The sequence below is a fragment of the Pelophylax lessonae genome, assembly GCF_965119305.1.
Source record: "Pelophylax lessonae genome assembly, chromosome: 5".
NCBI lineage: Eukaryota > Metazoa > Chordata > Amphibia > Anura > Ranidae > Pelophylax > Pelophylax lessonae.
Genome location: NC_138772.1, coordinates 541,046,950 through 541,070,171, shown reverse-complemented (window position 1 = coordinate 541,070,171; position 23,222 = coordinate 541,046,950). Strand labels below are relative to the sequence as shown.

Genomic DNA, 23,222 nt, shown 5'->3' with positions numbered 1-23,222 from the left:
AAGAAATCACACCAAAATACCAATGTGGAACAGAATTTGTTTAGTTGCCTATTTGTATGCCTTTTCTAGTAGTCTATTTTGGTACACTGTAAACCACACAAAATGTAATAAGTATTACGTGACTCAAGGGGGGGGAAGAAAAAAAAAAAAAAAAAAAAAAAAAAACACCATGGGGACTTATCTAACTTGTGAACTCCTCAACTCTGCCCCTGTCCGAAACCCATGAGCAAGACCCCAGTTGTAATGTTGAGCAAGAAGTTGGTGGATTTTTGTAAATATTTTATTCTATCTTTTCATGTGACAACACTGAAGAAATGACACTTTGCTACAATGTAAAGTAGTGAGTGTACAGCTTGTATAACAGTGTAAATTTGCTGTCCACTCAAAATAACTCAACATAGCCATTAATGTCTAAATAACTGGCTACAAAGTGAGTACACCCCTAAGTGAAAATGTCCAAATTGGGCACAAAGTGTCAATATTTTGTGTGGCCACCATTATTTTCCAGCACTGCCTTAACCCTCTTGGGCATGGAGTTCACCAGAGCTTCACAGGTTGCCACTGGAGTCCTCTTCCACTCCTCCATGACGACACAGAGCTGGTGGATGTTAGAGACTTTGCGCTCCTCCACCTTGCGTTTGAGGATGCCCTACAGATGCTCAATAGGGTTTAGGTCTGGAAACATGCTTGGCCAGTTCATCGCCTTTACCCTCAGCTTCTTTAGCAAGGCAGTGGCTGTCTTGGAGGTGTGTTTGGGGTCGTTAAGAGGGAGGGGGATCATACTCTGCTTCAGTATGTCACAGTACATGTTGGCATTCATGGTTCACTCTATAAACTGTAGCTTCCCAGTGCCAGCAGCACTCATGCAGCCCCAGACCATGACACTCCCACCACCATACTTGACTGTAGACAAGAGACACTTGTATTTGTACTCCTCACCTGGTTGCCGCCACAGACGCTTGACACCATCTGAACCAAATAAGTAATGTTTGCAGGCTTTCTTGTGCATCATCTTTAGAAGAGGCTTCCTTCTGGGACAACAGCCATGCAGACCAATTTGATGCAGTGTGCGGCATATGGTCTGAGCACTGACAGGCTGACACCGCACTCAATCCTCTGCAGCAATGCTGGCAGCACTCATACCTATTTCCCACAGATAACCTCTGGACATGACGCAGAGCATATGCACTCAACTTCTTTGGTCAATCACGGTGAGGCCTGTTCTGAGTGGAACCTGCTCTGTTAAACCCCTGTATGGTCTTGGCCAACATGCTGCAGCTCTGTTTCAGGGTCTTGGCAATCTTCTTAAAGCCTAGGCCATCTTTATGTAGAGAAACAATTCTTTTTTTCAGATCCTCAGAGTTCTTTGCCATGAGGTGCCATGTTGAACTTCCAGTGACAAGTATGAGAGTGATAACACCAAATTTGAACACACCTGCTCACATTCACACCTGAGCGCTTGTAACACTAACGAGTCACATGACACTGAGAAGGGAAAATGGCTAATTGGGACCATTTTGGACATTCACTTAGGGGTTTACTCACTTTTGTTGCCAGCGGTTTAGACATTAATAGCTGTGTGTTGAGGTATTTTGAGGTGACAGCAAATTTACACTGTTATACAAGCTGTACACTCACTACTTTACATTGTAGCAAAGTGTCATCTCTTCAGTGTTGTCACATGAAATCACAGGATATTTACAAAAATGCGAGGGGTGTACTCACGTTTATGAGATACTGTACATATACACACAACCCCTATAAAATTATCAGAAGAGAACCAAGAGAGGCCAAGCAAACCAAGACCAAGAGGTCTTCAAATTCCATTCCATCCAAATAGCTGGACACTGGAAAGAACAACAAGAACTTATTATTCAAAAGAACAGACAAACTTGCACAGGAAAGGTGCCTACAGTAAAAAAGAATTAAAAAAAAAAAGCCCCCCAAAACTTACTTTCTTCCCTCACTGACCAGATTTAATGCAATTTATTTTTAAACTACAAGCTCCATATAATGTGTTATCAAAACCATTACTCTTAAGTTCTATTCTGTTGCAGCTTTGAAGCGGATTTCCAGGCAGGAAAACAAATACTCATACAGTGAAGTTTCCCTGCCATACAAGATATATAGATGGTCAACCTTTCTATCTGACAGAGAACAGGCTGTATCACTTGCCTTTTTTTCCCCATTCTTGCAGCTTAAATATGAGGTAATGCTGAACTGGTCACACAGAGGTAGCCGGCTGTAGCAAGGAATAAGGGGGTTTATATCTCCTACCATTACCCCTAAACATAACAAGTATTTATCCCTTGCAGTGTGGAGGGCTTCTTTTAAAATTTAGCCTGGAGGTCAGCTTTAAGCTAACTAGACATTACTTGGCTGTCAGAAGATCCAATGGTTATAAGTCATGAAAACCATAACATTCATCCAGGAAAATAAGTTGTAGAATATATTTTCCATCTTACACTTGTCCAGGGGATGTCTACATTGCTATAGACATAAAACCAGTTACAGGTCCCACCATTACCAGAAAGCCCAATATAAAATCTCATTTCTATTTAATAGCCTTGAGCTGCCCACTGATGGGTGGATATCACAGGCAACCGAGTAAACCTTCCCACCTTGGACCTTAGGTTCCTCAGTCTGTCAAAAAATCTACAGGAAAAAAAACGTTGATACACAACCTTAAAGTGACTAAGTTTCCTAAATCAAAGGATTAAAAGAATGCCACCAAAGAGAAATAGTTTAATACTTACATCTCCAGCACGGCCCTTATTTCTCATCTTCCCGAGCTACGCTGGCTGAAGCGTCTCTAGGATCCAGAACTGGGTGCGTTGGATACCCGGTCCCCCCCAATGTACTGTTCTGTGTCTTATGACTTGGGGGTCAGAAGGGGGAAATGAGTGTTTAGATAAGGACCAGACATCCCCCTGAAGGCGTGTGATCCTGGTTTCAACAGCAGAGATTGGCAGGAAAGTAGTGGGAAGCGTGAGCTTTTCCTTTGCAGAATTGCCTTTGATTCTCTGGGATTTAATAAAAAAAAAAAAAAAAAAAAAAAACCGACAAGTAATAAGGGAGTCCCCCCGCTTGCTGTCAAAACAGGTGCAGCTGCATCTGTAACATTTTACACGTTACACCCCAAGTCCCGGTTCACACTGGGGCAACTTGTCAGGTGCAATGGAACCGTTCTAATCGGAGCAACTCAAGTCGCTCCGACTTAGAAAAAAAGTTCCTGCACTATTTTGGGGGCGACTTGCATGGACTTCTATTAGAGAAGTCGTATGCAAGCCCCGCTGAAGTCGCGCTGCACAGGGCATCGGGCGACTTTGAAGCCGCCCCAGTGTGAACTCAGGCTGAATAAGGGTGTAACATAAGGAAATGCAAACTTATCCTTTAAGTAGCCACGTTTTTTGCTTATACCAGTTTATTAAAAAAAAAAAAAAAATTGTAGAAAGGGTTACTGGGCTTTATAAAGGCTCAACAAAAAAGGTGGTCAAAATGTACATCAGGTCAAATCAATAGGCAGTAAAATTCTTTAAACCTCAAAATTGCTGGTGTTCTTTATATCAAGGTAGTAAAACTGAAAACAAAAAAATAAATACATCTCAAGTTGCTGACAGTTCGGTTAAACAGTTTAGGGAAAACATTTTGGGTTTGCACAGCCGATTACAAGGAAAGTGCAAAACCAGAAAAGTGAATCACGCAACAGAAGACACACTTGACCTAAACAGGAGACAATCACGAGCTTTAGAGCGGCAAAGGGTGAAACGAAGAGAAAAGTATCCACAATATCCGAATACACTTCTATAAATATTCTGCGGCTCTTTTAATTGTATAAACTGCATGAGGACAACACATGGTCATTACATGGTTTTGTTTGTGTGTGTTAGTGCAACATTAAGTATATAAATATGTCCTTTATGATTTTGTGTGCAAACTTTTCAACAGAAGCAAATCTGCCTACTGATTTTTATCAAAAGTTTCCCCATAATCCCTTGAAATTAAAATGCATAGATTCTTATGTAACTTGAAAACAAAAGCACAAAACTTGTGAGCTGCATTTCTATTAAAGGGTATGGTGGTCTTCAGTTTTAAGCTTTATGTTTGAGCGGTGAAAGACAGAATTGGTACACCTGGCGGTCGAAGATTGTATATGGTCAATACATTAGACCGGCAGAAATAAAATGTTGGAAATGGCATAACAGCAAGAAATGTACTTGTTGCCTATCATTAGCTCAGAAATTTCTGATGACTGTATTACAGGCATACCCACAAAAAGCATAGTTGCCTTGTGCCACGCCCAAGCACTTTCCACGGCTCAAGCACATTTACGTCATCACCTATGCCAAAGGCAAAGTGATCCCATGCCCAAGCCCACCTCTTCCAAGTGGTCAAGGGCCCAGTATGCCAACCTGTGCCCAAGCATGGAGCAATTACACTAGCCTAGTGGTCTCCAAACATAGGCCCTTTACTTGTCTTTATCTGGCCCTTGGGGCACTTTTCCTACCACAGATACCAAAGGGGAACTATTCTGACTTCAGCTGTTCTGTAACTTCTTTTCGGTCCACTGACCACCAAGCCTGAGCCATTATTTACTCCAACTGACGCTGGGGTCACCATCTACTCTTGCTAGCCAGTGTTTGGCCCCTCTAAAATCTGGACGACAGTAAACTGGCCCTTTGTTTTGAAAGCTTGGACATCCCTACACTAGTCAAATTAATTGGACTTTTGGGGAATCAAACCTGCTTGGGCACTGTACCTAGCTGTGAGCATACACCAAGACCTTCCTAATAATTTATCCCCAACCAGTGATTTGTGGACCTGATGTTGGAAAGGTGCCAACACCTCCTGCATCCGACATTCTACAAGCCTATAAGGGGTTTCTATAAAATGTAATTTACACCCTTCTTAATGGCTTGGGTATTGTGAACCTTGAGAACCTCTTCTGTAGAACCACTTAGCGTAAAAGGCTTATAGCTCCTGTAAAACAGTATGCGTCGTTTACAAAAAAAAAAAAAAATGGGGAATAGGTTGCAACGCTCCCTGTTTACTAACAGAAAGAAAAGTTAAATAAAATTGAATAAAAATTTTGCTTAGACAGTATAGTGTTAAATCTTTGCACAGGTTTCAGGTGAAGATAAAGGTTAAGGCTCGGGTCACACTATTGCGATGCGGGAAGGCTGCGAATTCGCAGCCTTTTCCCGCATCGCACACGCACCCCCGGCAGTTCACACTGCCATATGCGATACGCTGGGGGTGTCAATGTAATCTTAACGACACCCCCAGTTTGATCGCATATCGCAGTGCGATCGTGCAGTTCGCACAGGATGGGATCGCACAAGTGTGAACCGCTGTGCGATCCGATCCTGATGCGGCTGCAAAAATGCCTCCTGTGCGTGTTTGCACCGGGTGCGATGCGAATTTAGCCATACAAACTGTATGGCTAAACTCGCACCGCACAGCTGATCGCATGTAATGTCGGAGCAGTGCGCTCCGACATTACATGCGAACCCGGCACTCGCATGAGTGTGAACCGGGGCTTAAAGCTAATTTGGCATAAGTACAGCAAGATCAAAGCATTGTTTATAGGGCCGAGACAGTTTTTTTCTTCACTTTTAAACGGTTAACGCCCACTAAAATTGGTCGTATTGATCCCCAATTTTAGCTGACATTTTGTCCAAGTGCATTTTATCAGCTGCATGTTTCTTATATCAATTAAGCCAAACAGCTTGGCGAAAATGGCAAAGCAGATATTCACTAGGGATGCACCGATCCGATATTCAGGTCAGATATCGGCGCCGATACTGCCACAATAGCTGGATCTGGGATCGGTAAAATTAACCGATCCACAGGCCGATCCGGTTTTGCTGAGTCCCAGCTCAGCCATCCCTTACTAGGTGTAGTAGTAGTAGTATGGGATGGGAGCCGGGACTTCCTGTATGGGTCCGGCTCACAGGCGGAGTGATATCAGATGCACTCCGCCTGTGAATGGAGGAGCCATACACATGAAGCAGCGGCTTTGCTCTGTACTGCAGCCACATTGCTTTAGGTCTGTAGTTCCGAATCGGTACCGGCAGATACACAATGCCAGATATCGGTACAAAAAAAGTCGGATCGGTGCACCCCTAATATTCACTAGAAAAAAGGCATGTTTTGTAGCCAGATTCTATTTAAAATTTAAAAACAGGCTCCCCAACACCAACCACTTCTGTCTGCACTCCTAACACAGAAAGCAATCCTACTGAAATAAGCTCAAAGCTCTAAGGGGTTAGTTCACTTTTACCAAAACAACTGCCTATGCAGGTAAGGGGTGTCTGTAGAAAAAAGAAACTGTGCAGCTTTTTCCAAAGTTGAATAATACCCTTCCTACAGGTGTAGGCCGTTTGTGTAACCTGGCTGATAAACTCCCAGAGATGGCATCCTATCCTGCTAGGATGTTGCCAAGACACACCCAGCCAAAGCAAACCCCCTTTCATGCTTTCTCCCCTGTTGCACTAGCTCTGACGCTGAGTTGAAGGAGACAGTGGACCACACGTGTGGGGGTTTGACAGAGTGCTCCTGTCATGGTGGGGTGAGCAACAACAGCTTAGAAGAGGTCTTAGAAGAAGGATGGAATGACTCCATTTGAGGGGTTTTTTTTAGTCAGGCTTCGGTAGGTACATAAATGGCTTACACCCATTTAGTAAAAACTCAAATACGGTGTTTCGGATCCAACAAATATCCTTTGCAAATGCAAGCCAGCAGCAAAATATGAATGCACCAACGCCGTGTTGTACTGAGCGAAGACATCTAAATTACATGACTACGCAACCACTGAAGTTGTCCTTTCAAAAACCCCAACACTCAACAAAAGGAAAAAAATAACTAAATCTTAGCAAACTCCAACCTGAATTAAAAAAAAAAAATTGCTGTAAAGAGTCATTAGCAAAGTGGGGGAAAAAAAGTTATTTACTGAAGATTGCTAATCAGTGATGTGGCACAGAAGTCCAAAGGCCTCATTCACACAGGTGTACACCCGTGCAAGAGCTGTGTGCACACTGACCGCATTCAGTGCTGTGCACCTGCACATATGTCAAATTGGAAGCAGTGGCTGCGTCTCCCTTGAAATTAATGGGACTGCCTGCATGGGCATGCACCCAACATCTGTGCATCCTCACGGGGGACAAACATAGCCCTTGCAGGGGCATACGCTGTATTACGTCGGTGTGAAGAAAGCCTAATAAAAACAAATGCCCTACAGCGGAAATTGCTTAACAAGCAATCTGTACAAAAATGGCTATCGTGTATTTACTTAAGAAGGCAATACAGAGCATGGTGTGTACAGTGCAGTAGTCCAAACAAAAACGGGTTTCAACTCATTGGCGAAGAAAAGTTTGAACAGAAATTGAAGGCTGGTTTGTTGCTATGGGTACTGCCATTGGCATGTTTTTAACCTTGTTATACAAGCCCAAAAAAAAAAAAAAGAATCCACAGGCATCGTCATTTAAAGAAATCTGAGGCATATTTACTGATACAACAGAACTTTCTAGGCACAGCATGAGTATACAACCCTGTACCCACCAAAGAACTAGGATTACAAGAAAGCCTCACATTCTAGAGACCGGTAGTTCTTTAGCAGCTATAGCACTGTGTTTGCCAACAATCCCTCTAGGAAGCCTGCTGTCATTGTCTAAAACCAAATCATCATTTATTAATTACAAAAATATAGGGCGTTAAGGCTCAAACAGCTGGACAATTAAAACACAACAGGTAGCAGTTAAAAAAATAAATGCCAGTATATTAAAAACAGACCCTTGTAACAGCATTTAGATAAGTTTTTAAAGGATATTGCTTAAAATTAATCACAGGTCACTCTTTTTTGCACAATTGCATATTCAATAAAGCACAAAAGGAAAAAAGTTGCATATAAATATCATTGCAGTATGAAAAAAGGGATAAGAAAAGCCCCAACCCCACTCAAGACATCACAAAAAGACTGTAAAATACAGGAGGACAATCTTCAACGATTAACAGGCTCAATTACAAAAACTGAAGCATTGGAAAAAATCATGGTGCATAGAAACAAGATGACCCCCCCCCCCTTCTAAAAAGATGCTGCTGCCCCCCCCCCCCCCCAAAAAAAAAAAAGAAAAGAAAAATAGCTGGTCTCTGCAAAAGTAGTATCATGCTCTCCGGCAGTCTGTTATCTCCTACCTTGAGTCATTAAGTGCTGCAGCCCCCATAAGACCCTTCAGCATTAAGCACTGTTAGGAGTGTGAGATGTGTCCCCCCCCCTGCTGCACACTGTGGTTCTTTCTGTTGACCCCTACCCTTTACAGCTGTGACCTGCACTAATGTGGGGGCTGGAGGATAAAACGGCACGCAACAGGGGACACGGCATCAAACACGCCTGAAAGTGTACAATGCTTTAAAAACAAAAAACACAACTGAGTGCTGAATGAGGCTGCAGCAAAAAAACAGGAGACACTGCCATCTGACAATCAAGTATGATACCTCTTTTCTTTAGGAACTAATTGAGATTTTTTTTTTGGCAGGATGACAGTATCCTTTTAAATTCTCTAGTAAGTCATTTGCTGTGAGCAGCACTCATTGTTTGCTAAAAAAAAGTGCCCCTATGGAAACTTAGTGTATTTAAACGACCCCCCCCCCTAAAGAAAAAAAAAAAAAAAAAACCCACAAGCATTCTATTTGTATCAGTATTCTCTTATCAGATGTGGTGACTGCATTTTTTTTTAGGCTATCTATCCTTTAATTTTCACTAGGTGATCCTGCCAGTAAAACACTTTGGGGCGTAGGGCACCAACGCTCGCTCACTCTCCAATGCCATCTATGAAAGAGTAAAATTTTTATCCCCCCCAGGACAAAGTGTGCTAGGACTACAGAACACTGGGGTTGATTTACTAAAACTAGAGCAGCATTTCTCAACTCCGGTCCTCAGGGCACACTAGTGGCCAGGTTTGCAAGAAAACTGAAATGCATCACAGGTGATACAATTTGCTCCTCAGTGATTGCAGTACTCTAGTCTGTATTTCTCCAAGGTAGTACTTAAAATCTGGCCTGTAATGCCTCGTACACACGCATTGATTATTGGCCGGGAATTTTCGGCCAACGTCCGATCGGACGATTTTTGGCTTGTTAGTATGATGCTTTCGACAACCGACTCAGACTTTTCGGCCGAAAAAAATCTGGTGTGCAGGCTATAAAATTTTTGTTGGCCGTCAACACAACAACCGATTTTCCCTCAGTCAGTACAGATTTTGGCAGACAAAAATCTGATGAGCAAGACTGGGCATGCTCAGAGAAGAAAAACACACGGAAAGTAAACCATCACGACATCACTTCTGAAGTTGATTTTTGTTGGCCAAGAAAATGTGTGCAGTCTAGGCACATTCCAACCAACAAAACACAACTCTGGACAAAAGTCGGACGATCGGTCGGCCGATAATCGTTGCTTGTGTACGAGGCATTAGTGTGTCCTGAGGACCGGAATTGAAAAACACTGCCCTAGAGTGTCCAAAATCTGGTGCAGCTGTGCATGGAAACCAGTCCGCTTCCAGGTTTTGTCATCAAAGCTAGAAACTGATTGGCTACCATGCACAGCTGCAGCAGATTTTGCCCTCTCCAGCTTTAGTAAATAAACCCCCACTATCTCCTTTCTAGTTCTATATTTCACAAAGGTAACGTGGGCAGGAAGAGAAGACTGTTTGAGATAACAATGCAGAGGGCACTGAATTTCTGGCAGGATTGACAGGCAAATTTATTTTTTTATTTAAACCGGTATAAAAACAAAACAATTTCAATTGTATATTTAACAGACCAAAAAGGGGGGCAATTAAGTTCATTTTAAGGGTTTACATACCTTTTAAAAATTAGTCTTTGGGATGTTAGAATTGGTGGAAAGTGTTTTTTTATTTACCATCACAAATTTTATTTGTGATTTTAGTATGTGTTCACAAAATTTATAAGGTTCAAAATTTAGAACAAAAATCCCCAGAAAACAAACAGACCTGGTCATCATGACTACCTAAAAACTAAAAAGTAAAACCACAGAGCCCTGCTTTGCAGTGTTATATAAGCCATCCATGGGAGAAGCAATTCATGAAAATTTGTATTCATTCATTGCCGGTGGTCCTGTAGGAAGGTTCTAATGCAGATTCATACAGGTCTCATTGACAGTGCAAGGGTAGCTGGCCCAGTAAATCTAAAACACAAGGCACCTTATGTATACAGTTATATAAAAAAAACTCATGCTTTATAATTACCATACAACTCCGGTTTGAAGTAATAGTTTTATATCCCCACCCCAATTTTCTCCCGTGTAACTTTCAGCCCCTATTAAAATCTTTATGAGGTTTAAACCTTAAAACTGGAGGGGGGGGGGGGGGGGGGGAACCTTTTCTCATCCAGATGAAAATCGGCTTTATGAAAGTTGTGCGCACCACGCAAACCACAGCCCCACTGTGACACCCCCGAAAGCCCAGTGGGTTGCCTACGATGGTTACCGGTCTTGTATGAAACTGGCATTACACAGACAGGAAAGGTGTCGGACTCAATGCCCTTCAAAGCAGAGTTAGAATGGGCGAAAATTAAAAAAGAGCAACACACAGAAGCAGAAGGGACAGATATAGGTGAGGATGGAGTTATGCTTTCATGAAACATTAGCATGCTCTGTACTTAAGCATTTTCTAGAGCAGGGATATGCAAACTGTGGCTCACCAGCTGTTGCAAAACTACAAGTCCCACAATGCCTCTGGGTGTCACGCTTGTGGAAGTCAGAGTCTTGCTATGCCTCATGGGACTTGTAGTTCTGCAACATCTAGAAGGGTCAGTTTGCATACCCCTGTTCTAGAGGGTTTTACTTTGCACCAATACTTGCACATCAAAATAGAACGCATGTCTCATAACAGGTTTATCCGGTCTGATAAAATTTCCTAAATTCGTACAGAAAATTTACATGAGCCAACTTGTATTGTAGGTTTACTGGTCCTTAAAAAAAAAAAAAAAAAACGAACACAAAACAAAAGAAAAAAAACATAATTTTGCCTAAGTACATAGAGATATGTTGATAGAAATATGATGCTCTGTGTAAATAAAATAAATAGCATTGTTATCTCACATTAATACTGCTAAAATAGAATTCTTCTGTACATTAGCTTAACCTGATTGTACTGTCTTTCATTGCCACAGACCCGTATTGGTAAGCAAATTTTGGACAAGTTTTGAGTCCAGCCAGCATTAAATTAAAAATATCTTCCTTTCACAGAGGTTTCTGAATGGCACACTGAAAAAAAAAAAAAAAAAAAAAAAAAAAAAAAAAACAAAACCTAACTTATTAAAAATGAATACTATGATATTTAAAACTTATTCACCTTTGACCTCCACAGCTTTCTCAGAATAGTTACATACATAATTTTTATGTACTAGAATGTTTGACACAATTTTAAGAGGAAAACAAGTTTTTTTTCTTTTATATAATAAAACATCTCAAAAATCACTTAAAATATTTAAGGCTTTACAATTTGGAGAAAATGCCTTTTTCTTCAGGATTTCAGGCCATGACATTTTGTCGAACCATTCAAAATGGAACTTCCGACCGAAAAAAAAAAAAAAAAAAAAAAAAAACACGAATTGTTTCATAGCGTTTCTTAAAAGCCCTGAGTGAACGTCTGTTCAGATTGTATTTGAAGAGGGTAATTCCGTAAACGCATATGTATTTTACAAATCTGACTCCAAAAATATTGCAGGTGTGCAGATCGGAAAAGGAAAAAATAAAATAAAAAATAGGGTCTGGACGGAAGGCTGGTAAGTGATCAAGGGAAAATGGATGGGTTGTGGGTGGTAGATTGCACTTGGAAGTCACTGTAGTGCAGACTACAATACAAATAAGTGCAGCTGGTCTGGCGTGAATCCTCCTTGGTTAGTGCCTCTAAGATCTGGGTACCAGCACCAGTTAAGCAAAGTACATTGTACGCAGTGTGTCCTGGTGAACCTGAATTGCCTTAGCAAGTGCTTGGTGGTCTCTCCCGTTACTCTGACCAGAAGTGTGGCTGCCTTCGGCGCTGCAAAACAAATACATATTTTAGTATTAGCGAAACCATAAAAGACTTCTCACACAGCATTGGTATAAACTAAAGGGAGTAGTCAGAAGTAGAAAAATTTGATGAACTTCTGAAGAGGAGAATTTAAAATTTCGTGTTGTCAATATAGCAATTAGGCTTCTCCCAAACCAGACAAATAATTCAGCCAAGCGCTCACTTCGAAGGGGAAGACTGGCGCACTGCTCTCCTCAGGCAGGGAACTCCGAATCGGGTACATAAAAGAAAGGAAAGGAGGTGCAAACACCTAGTGCATTACCCGTGGTACTGTATAAAATTTTAATAAAAATGCCAAATGCATACTCACAAAGTGCTCTGAAGAAGGGGGCTTGACTCCCGAAACGTGTTAGCATCTTAAAGGACATGTTCCAGCACACGTGTGATGGAATTTGTAACACGATTTTATTTCTTCATGTTTGTGAGTATGCATTTGGCATTTTTTATTAAAATTTTATACAGTACCACGGGTAATGCACTAGGTGTTTGCGCCTCCTTTCCTTTTATATTCTCCCAAACCAGGGTTTCCATCTAACCACCATGGAGGCTCCTTGAGTGGAAAAAAAAAAAAATGAATCCAATGGGTGGTGCAATTGATTGACTAGTACAAAACACAGATAAATCGAAAACTTTCAGTGCATGTCTGACCAACCCTAATTTTAATGCTTTATTGGATGCATCATGATGTACTGCATAACTACTTTTGGTGAAATTTACCAGAAGCTTGTGTGTCCTACACCAGCGTGAGGTCCCCTATATTTACTAAGCTGACCACCACTGCTCTAGGAAGTCAGTATCTGGGTAACATGTACCGATCAGACATCAGCAACTGAGTGTGCCGTAAAAAGGGCCATAGTCCCATAATATACTGTAATCAGCTGGGGAAGGGGGAGACAACCCACCAGTTAATAGTATTACATAGAAACATACCTGTCATGTTCTTTATCCACAAGGTGATATCGGGCTCTAAATGCAACTAAGTGTGCGTAGTAAGCAGGGGCGGGTATAGAAACAGATCGAGTGCAGCGTACATAAGTGTGACAGAGCTGGTATGTGAGGATTTGCAGCTCATCAGAAGAGAACCTGTTGTCATCCCAAAGGACATGGTAATGGGAGGGCCTGCTCGTTCCCTGTAAAGTAAACAAAATATGAAAAAATGAACTATTATAAAAAGCACATATATAATTAAAATAAAAAAAAAATAAAAAATACTGATCCCTTCTGTACTAAAAGCACACTGTACAGTAAGATAAGGGACTAAGTAAAAATTTATTTTTGTTTTGTTTCAATATATACTGATAACAGGCAGAGATTTTATAACAGGATGGACCCTAGTGGTCTCCATCATAAAGGTCTCCCCCTGCCTGTCAGCAGTAATATGATCTGGGCCGCACATGAGAACAAACTCCTGTGCATCACAATTAGCGCTTCTTTGTGGGTGGAGACTTCTATTACATTAGCCTGACTGACAGGAGTAAAAAGGGCCAGATCCTATAATGCCAATAATACATTCATGCTGTTCAAGCCTTGCCTAAACACTTACCCACACAGGGCACGTATACCCGCTTCCTAAACAGACCAATTTTCAGTGCTCTCACATTTTGAATGACAATTACTCAGTCATGCAACATTGTACCCATATGAGATTTCCAACTTTTTTCCCCACACAGAGCTTTCTTTTGGTGGTATTTAATCATTGGGGTTTTTTTTTTTTTTTTTTGCATGCTATAAATGAAAAAATACTGAATATTTTGTAAAAAAAATTCTCTTTAAGTTTTAAAATTTTGCAAATTTAGTAATTTTTCTTGATAAATTTTGGCCAAATTTATACTGCTACATGTCTTTGGTAAAAATAACCCAAATAAGTATATATTATTTGGTCTTTGTGAAGGGTATAGAGTCTTCAAGCTATGGTGCCAATCATTGAAAATGTATCACACCTGATGAACTGACGACCTCTCTCATTTCTTGAGACCCTAACAAGCCAGTAAAGTACAAATACCCCCAAAATTACCTTTTTTTGGAAAGCAGACATTCCAAGGTATTTAGTAAGAGGCATGGTGAGTTTTTTGAAGTTGTAATATTTTTCACCAATTCTTTGCAATATTAAGATTTTTTCACAAAATGGTCATATTACCAAGTTATTTCTCACACACTGTATAGGCATACATGCAATTACACCCCAAAACCTATTCTGCTACTCCAGAGTATGGCGATACCACATGTGTGAGACTTTTCCACAACCTGACCACATACAGAGGCCCAACATCCAAGTAGCACCTCCAGGCGTTCCAGAAGCAAAAATGACACATTTCCTGACAACCTATCACACTTTTGAAAGCCCTGGAGCACCAGGACAATGGAAACCCCCACAAAATGACCCAATTTTTGGAAAGCAAACACCCCAACACATAATTTAGGATTCATAATGCGTCTTTTGAACGGGTCATTTTTTTTCCACAAGTTTTGGAAAATGTGGGGGGGAAAAAAAACTTTTTTCTTCCCCACAAAGTTGTCCACTTATAATATATTTCTAACATAGCATGTACATGGCAAAAATGACACCCCAAAATACATTCTGCTACTGCTCCCGAGTATGGCGATACCACGTGTAACACTTTTATACAGCCTGGCCACATACAAAGTTCCAACATTCAGGGAGCACCGTCATTTCCTGACTTCCTATTACAATATTCTGAGGCACTGCAGGGCACGGATGAGCACTGAGGTGGCATGGGAGGGGCACAGATGAGGCATGGACGTGGCACGGATGGGCATGGATGAGGCATAATTGGGGTATGGAGGAGGAAGAGGATGGGTGCAGCTGCAGTTTCCCTCCTTTAGATGCCTAAACATTTTTTTTACCTTTTTTGCAAGAAATGCATTAAAGTAAAACATATTTAGGCTTTAGAACGACTAAGTACAAAGCATTCTACTTGATATGTAAAGGAAACGGTTATAAGCTCAATGGTTCATGTATGTCCCCAAACATTTGCCAATATAGTATTGAGTAGATGGACTTGAGACTTTTTTCAACCTATGCAACTATAATACATAACGAAAATGTAAAACTTTTTTTTTATCATACAGAAAAATGTAAAACATACCTGAATGCCAGCGTGGCTGCACAGGTAAAAATCAAACTCTGACGGGTGGGTGATCTTTGTGTCCACTGTTGTACCAGCTGGAATATTTCCACTCTTCCCAACCTGGAAAAAGAGCAAGCAGTGTAAGGGCCAAGAGATATTAAAGTTCATCTTCCAACCACTGCCCTCTATTGCAGGCACGGCCAGAGAAAGGAAACATTCAGGTCTACGTTCTTACCCGCTCATTTCTGTCAGTGCAGAAAAGTCGTGTGTGATGCCTTTTCTGTACGACAATGAAGGTAATGCCAGGTTGGTAATCCTTTTCCAACTTGATACAAGCCTCTCTAATTGCCAGAAGCTCATGATGTAATACCTGTTTTAAAAAACACAAGGCAAGAGGGAAATCATATGACAGTAACTGTTTTAACCATCTTACTCTGCCTTTTTTTTTTCTTCTATCCAGAAATCTATCTTGTATAGACATCCTACCTGCTGGAACTGTCCTTCAGAAACCCCATCCCTGTAGAAAATGATCCTTGTTGGCTTGAAACGCGTTGACTTGTAGAATTGGATAAGCAGTTCTCGGACCATGGCAGCCAAGTCTTGGATGATCTCCTGGCGGTGTTGCTGTACTCTTACGGTGGCACAATAGCGGTTGGGATGTGCATCCATGCTACCTACAACCTAAGCAAGAAAAAAAAAAATCGGATTTTTGTAAGATCTTACCGTAAAATCCTTTTCTCTTAAGCTCATTGACAGACGTAGTCTTCTTGATTCTCAAGAGCTGGGTTATGTTGTCTCCGCAGGAGTAGGACTAGGCAGAAAGACAAAACGTTCTGGCTCCACCTTAGGGGCAGTCCCTGAGGGTATATCCTCCCTCTCTCTGCTACAGGGAATCAGTTCTGTTCTAAAGCAGTAACAGAATTTAACCCAACCCAACTCAATGATAGAGGGGCGGGTACTACGTCTGTCAATGAGCTTAAGAGAAAAGGATTTTACGGTAAGATCTTACAAAAATCCGATTTTCTCTATCGCTCATTGACAGACGTAGTCTTCTTGATTCTCAAGAGCTGGGACATCCAGAAGCAGTGCCACAAATGAGGGGTGGGATTGACAAAAATCAAAATCCAATCTAGAAGGCCCAACCGGTGCCAAACGAAGTTTTAAAGGCTCATTATAAACAAAGAATGAGACTCAAAAAAAAAATTTCCAACGGAAAAAAACCCTCGAGGCAGACCACTGGTCTCCTCAAATGGCGGCCTGCAAAACCTTGCGGCCAAACACGGCATCAGATGATGCCATTACATCAACTTTATAATGTTTTGTAAAGGTATGCACCGACGACCAGGTAGCCGCCTTGCACACCTGGACCACTGACGCCTGATGGCGAAAGGCCCATGACGCACTAAGCGCCCGAGTGGAGTGCGCCTTAACAGGGAACGGGGGCTCCCGACCCTTAATAGAATAAGCCTGTACCACCGTCTGTCTGATCCATTTGGAAATGGTCGCGGCAGATGCAGGCAACCCCTTTTTGGGTCCATCCGGGATCACAAAAAGTGAATCCGTCTTGCGAAACGAGTCTGTCGTTTTTAAGTATACCCTGATCGCCCGGACCACATCCAAGGAGTGTAAAGCAAACTCCCGAGGATGACTGGGCTTAGGACACAGGGAAGGTAATACAATTTCTTCATTCAGATGAAATTCTGAAACCACTTTTGGTAGGAAGGATGGATTCGGACGAAGAACCACCTTATCTCTATGAACCTCCAGATATGGGGAACGACAAGATAATGCGGCCAGTTCTGACACCCTGCGTGCAGAAGTAATAGCCACCAAGAAGGCCACCTTCTGGGACAACGTAGGTAGAGGAATCTCCCTAATATCTTCAAAGGGAGGTTTCTGAAGAACCGACAACACTAAATTAAGATCCCAGGGGGGTAACGGCGCGTGCACTGGCGGAGCCAGATGTCGCACCCCCTGGATGAAATTCCGCGCCAAGGAATGAGTAGCCAAAGGCTTCTGAAAGAAGATAGCTAATGCTGAGACCTGACCCTTGATAGTACTCAAGGCCAGTTTCTGCTCAACCCCTTGTTGCAGAAAAGCTAATATTCGACTAACCGAATAAGACCGTGGACGGAACCCCAGAGGTTCACACCATGCAATGTAGGACTTCCATGTGCGATGATAAATCTTTCTGGAAGTCGCTTTCCTTGCTTCAACTAGAGTAGGAATAACTGAAGCTGACAAACCTTTGTCCTTCAGCACCTGGGTCTCAATAGCCAGGCCATTAAAGCCAGCGATCGTAAAGCAGGATGGAAGATCGGTCCCCGAGACAGTAGGTCCTCCCTGAGAGGAAGTCTCCACGGGACGTCCGCCACCAGTCTGACCACGTCGGCGTACCAAGCTCGACGAGGCCAGTCCGGAGCTACCAGAATTACTGGAATTCCTTCCTCCTCTATCCTGCGAAGAAGTCTTGGCAGTAACCCGAGAGGAGGGAAGGCATACATTAGCTGGTATTGCCCCCACGGGGCGATCAGTGCGTCTGCGGTCTCTGCTAGAGGATCGCGGGAGCGAGCCACGAATCTCTGTACTTTCCTGTTGAATCGTGATGCCAACAGATCCACATCCGGGGTGCCCCACCGTAGGCACAACTGGTGGAAAACTTCTGGATGGAGGGACCATTCCCCCTGATCCAGAGTCTGACGGCTGAGATAATCTGCCTGCCAATTCTCCACCCCCGGAATGAACACCGCAGAGATAGCTGGAACAAATCGTTCCGCCCAGCGAAGAATGCAAGCCACTTCTTTGGCCGCTCGGACACTCTTGGTGCCCCCCTGGTGATTGACATAAGCCACGGCCGTGGCATTGTCCGACTGGATCCGAACCGGGCTGCCCTGGAGCTGCTCGGTCCAGTGAATCAGACAAAGTCTGATCGCTCTCAGTTCCAATACATTTATCGGCCACCTGGATTCTTCCAGGGACCAAAGTCCCTGGACAGATAACTGACCAAGAATTCCTCCCCATCCGGATAGACTGGCATCCGTGGTCACTATCGTCCAATATATTGGCAGAAATGACTTTCCCTGGCTGACTCTCTGGTCTGTTTGCTCAATCTGATCTGATTGTCCAGGGATTCCGGATTCCGATTCCATCTTAGAAGAATCTCTTGCTGAAGAATTCGGGTATGGGACTGGGCAAATGGGACTGCTTCGAAGGAAGCCACCATCAACCCCAGAACCCTCATGCAAGTTCGAAGAGAAGACCAGCTGTTGGATAGTAACAACTGGACTGCTAATTGAATCTTCCGGAGTTTCCCTACCGGAAGAAAAACTCTTGTCCTGACTGTGTCTAGAATTAGACACAGATATTCGAGCCTCTGGGTGGGAACCAGAAATGACTTTTGCTGGTTCACCAGCCACCCGAATTCCTGTAAAGAAATTATAGTAATTTCTATGTTTTGTAGCAAGGTCTGAGGAAACTCTGCATGAAGCAGAAGATCGTCTAGGTAACCAAGAATCGATATGCCTCTTTGGCGCAGTAGTGCCAACATTGGGGCCAACACCTTCGTGAAGACCCGAGGAGCCGTGGCGAGACCGAAAGGTAACGCCACAAACTGATAGTGGTTCTCTTCTACGGAAAAGCGTAGAAACCGCTGATGTCCTGCGAAAATGGGAATGTGAAGATATGCGTCCTTGATGTCTATGGACGCTAGGACATCCCCTGGATGCAGGAAGGCTGCTACTGTGCGAATGGACTCCATTCTGAATTTTCTTATGTTGACAAAAGAATTGAGTGCCCTTAAGTCCAGAATTGGACGCACTTTGCCCTCTTTCCTGGGTATTGTAAATAGGTTTGAATAAAACCCCTGAAAACGTTCTGTCCAAGGAACGTGGACTACCACTCCTTGTTGTAGTAAATCCGTGACTGCTCTCCGCAGATCTTCTAAACAATCCGGGGATAGTCGAATATTGGAAGGGAAGAATCGCGCCGGTGGGAGAGATCGAAACTCGATCTTGTACCCTGACCTTATGACTTCGCAAACCCACTTGTCCGGGATTCTGGAAAGCCATGGATCCGGGAACCGGCGAAGACGTCCCCCCACCCCAGTTATGGGTGGGGGCGCACCTTCAGGCTTTGGACGATTTATCTTCAGGTCCGGAGGGGGCGGGCTTTTGCTTGCCCGACCAACGTCCCCTTAAGCCTCCTGAAGGAGCTTTGGAGGACTTAATTTTTTCACCCGCGGGATGAAAAAACCTTTTGTGAGCAGAAAAAGAAGGCCCTCGTTTTTGACGAGTTCCTTTACCTTTAACATTTTGCGGTAAAAAGGTGCTCTTTCCACCCGTGAGATCCTTAATGATCTCATCTAAGTTGGCTCCAAAAAGACGCTCTCCTAAAAAGGGGATATTAGCCAATGCTTTTTTGGAACCTTGGTCGGCTAACCAACCTTTTAGCCACAGTGTACGCCTGAGAACCACCGCTGAGATGCTCGCGCCAATAATGGAGTGGCGTCTAACGCCGCATCACACACAAACTGTAACCCCTGTATCATTTGTTCCAACAAATCTGATACCGCCTGAGGGACCTCTTCTAAGTCCCGGCGTAACCACTTGGTCCATTCAGTTACAGCCTGCGAAACCAGACCAATAGCAATTATTGGTCTAAAAGCTGATCCAATCAAGGTAAACATGGTGCGAGACATAGCTTCTATCTTGCGATCCACTGGATCTTTAAAAGACGGAGCGTCTTCTAGAGGAATAACCGTGGCTTTATTCAATCTAGCAATTGGTGAATCCACCACAGGTGGTTCTGTCCATTTCTTAATGAGGGTTTCCTCAAACGGATAACGCCTGTTAATGCGTTTAGAAATAGCAGAAGTGCGTTTTGGCAGACGCCATTCTTCTTCGATTGGATTGCCAAAACATTTGGGCAATGGAAAAACCTTCGCCACTTTGATGCGTTTTTTAGTCCCAAAAGGGATTTCAGTTTCAGCTATTTCCGACGGAATACCCTGTAATCTTAAGGTTTCTTGAACAGATACAATGAGTGCGTTTACCAACGCTTCCTCTCTGGCTATGGCTGATGCCGAAACATCCTCCTCACTGTCTGAAGAGACAGTACACGAGACACCAATCCCAGATGAAGTACCTGCAACTGCAGAAATAGGCTCAGAGTCTGAATCCGAGGTTTCAGATAATAAGGGGTTAGGCGGGGGTCGCTTTCTTGCGCCCTGTCCCTGACAAGCCACTTCCACCCGGGACACAAAAGTTTCCATAATAGCTGACAATGATTCAATCGTCAGTGGGGTGCTGGAGGATCCTGCAGACCCCTCGAGGGGATCCGGAGGAGATACATGAGTGGCAGGGTCCATGTTAATTCAGGACACCTTTGCCAGAAAAAACAAAAAAAACTTTTTTTTTTTTTATGTGTCTCCCCCTAGCGCAATAGCGCCCCTCAGAGTACCTGCTTCTCGATCCCCACAGAGAGAGAGAGGGACCCCCAAGGCTCACCAACCGATGCAGTGAAGTTTCCAACCAACTGCAGTCAGCGTCTGTCTTTTACAGACTGGAAGGAGCTGTTGCTTTTTCCCGGGTAGAAGGACGTGGCTCCGCCCCCTGTGTACGCCTTCCGGCGTTCCCAGCTCTCCACGAGGTAGCTGGGCTCATGAAACATGGCCGCCCCCATACAAGAGACAATAGACTCCAAAAACATGGCGGCCGGCGTGACCTGAGGACATACATGCACCTGGTCTACGGCAAAATGGCGGCGGACCGCCGAAATAGTTTTCCCAGCACATCCACCTGCATCTCTGCTAAGTGGCGATTTATTGATCTACAGGAGATACACTACAAATAAGGTAGGATTATACCTCCTATGTCTGCTGTAATGCTACAGTCTGCTGGGTAGAGTGTTAGCTCTCAAACCAGGTCCACTTCCCACCAAACACATACTGTATTTACAAGGGGGACTTTTAGTGTCAGATATATACTGACCATGTATGGAGGGGCCCATAATTCATACTGCCTCATAACGAGGAAAGAAAAAAGGGAACGTTTACTCACCATACCGAACCGACAGGCACCCTCTCTTCACAATACCCTCTCCACCGGGGTGGGGGGTTGTGGACCACTCCGGACGCCTCGACTCTCTGGTTCCTGGCGTCCAAGCGAGACTTTTAACTCGCAAGGTCAGTCCCTCCACTGGGACTCCGTCGCAGCCGACCCAGCGCGGAGCTCTGGTCTGCACGCGCTCGTAGGCAGAAACCGGGGTGACCACTGGATCTCAACATCCAGCCCGTCGCCCGGCCCCGCATACTTACTTGAATGTGTCGCGGCCGACCAAGCGCAATGCAATGGTCTGCGCGCGCTCGTAGGCCGGCTGGGGTGACCACTAGTGTCGCCCAGTCCGGCGTATTTGCTTGAAGATCTCACAGGAAAAAAAAAACACTGGAGAAAAACTGCCAAAAAAAAAAAAATTTTTTTTTTTTTTTTTTTTTAAAGAAAAAATCTTGCCAGGACCAAAAAGATCCCAGCAAGGAACTTAGGTCCTTACTCCTGACTAGACAGAAAAAAACTGATTCCCTGTAGCAGAGAGAGGGAGGATATACCCTCAGGGACTGCCCCTAAGGTGGAGCCAGAACGTTTTGTCTTTCTGCCTAGTCCTACTCCTGCGGAGACAACATAACCCAGCTCTTGAGAATCAAGAAGACTACGTCTGTCAATGAGCGATAGAGAAAAGTAAATATGCACACTTGTTGCTCAGATCATTTATCCCTTGCTCATACACACTGGATTAAAGCATTTGGCAGCCTAAAGATCTGTTAAAATCAGAGACTGACAATTACAAAAATATTAAACGTTAAAGTGGCATGTTAAAAAAGAAATTGAAATAAAAAAAGTTGAATAAAAAAAAAAAAAGTCTAATAACTTACTGCTGCAATCGATGGCTTTTTTCCATCCCCTGCAGGAGGATGAGTAACATCTGCTCCAAGGAATATAACAGGCTGCTGAAAGACTGGAGGTCTGGAAAGAAGAAAGGTTGATTTATATAGGAGCCACAGAAACAAAGACACCTAATGCAACTCAAATTAAAAGGTTAGAATTCATTGCTTGATAAGTCACCTTTAATGGACCCTGATGCTTGGGAGGACCTCAGAGTGAGGTCAAGCAAGCTGGGAAAAAAAAAATATTGCAGCGAAGGAACAGGTATGCGGCTTGTGAGTAATGACATTTTTTTTTTAAAGTTTAGGATGTGAAGGTTTAGAACCTCTGAGTTTTTATTGCTATAACTAGAATTGCAAAAGCGATGTGACTATACCACCACGCAACTCACACAAAACTTCTATTCTATTCCATACTGGTAAAAAAAAAAAAAAAAAAAACAACAAACTAGTATTAAAAATCCAAAAACTTTTTCTTAGATTACATAACTAGAGGCAGGTTATTCTACCTGCATGCAACGTGATGTCTACACATCACCTTGCTACTGCAGACATTCCAGAGCACAGTTTACTTCAAATAAATATGGAGAACCAGGACAGGCCAGATTTAATGTTGAAGCTAGTGGAAGGCGATCTGGCAGGTAGAGATTGACAGATTTACAGTTGCAAAGTGATAAAGCAAATTACATGCAGTCAGCACAATTAGAGTACTACCACTAGCTCTCTATTCTCTGCAGGAAACATACTGGGGATTTTTCAAACTAGATATTTAACAGTATGGAGGGGGGGGGGAGAAAGATTTTTGACTTACCATAAAACCCATTTCTCTGATGTCCATTGGCGGACTGATCTTCTTAACCATTGGGTTTTACTGCCCCTACAGGAGTAGGACACTAGGAAGGAAAAAGCTTGACTACACCTATGGGCAGTCCCAGGGGGTATACACCCACACTCAGCTATAGGCACTCAGTATTGTTACAGTGTCAGACGAAAGCCAACTCCAAAGAGGGGTGGGGGCTGTGTCAGTCAATGAACATCAGCGAAATGGATTTTACAGGCAAGTCAAAAATCCCATTTTCTCTTTCTTTTGACGGACACAGCAACTCA

General features: G+C 43.2%; 1 protein-coding gene across 1 annotated transcript in view; it reads right to left on the bottom strand.

Moving 5' to 3' along the window:
* Positions 1–10,995: 10,995 nt before the first annotated feature.
* The window catches only part of AGO2 (argonaute RISC catalytic component 2), a 128,958-nt gene continuing 116,731 nt past the window's right edge, over positions 10,996–23,222 (bottom strand). Inside the window, exons 15-20 of the mRNA XM_082257415.1 lie at positions 22,107–22,197; positions 15,668–15,862; positions 15,417–15,551; positions 15,200–15,301; positions 13,023–13,222; positions 10,996–12,059 (exon numbers count right to left, since the gene is read on the bottom strand). Of these exons, the coding sequence (XP_082113541.1) occupies positions 11,951–12,059; positions 13,023–13,222; positions 15,200–15,301; positions 15,417–15,551; positions 15,668–15,862; positions 22,107–22,197 (832 nt within the window). The 3' untranslated portion in view covers positions 10,996–11,950. The remainder of the gene's footprint in view (positions 12,060–13,022; positions 13,223–15,199; positions 15,302–15,416; positions 15,552–15,667; positions 15,863–22,106; positions 22,198–23,222) is intronic.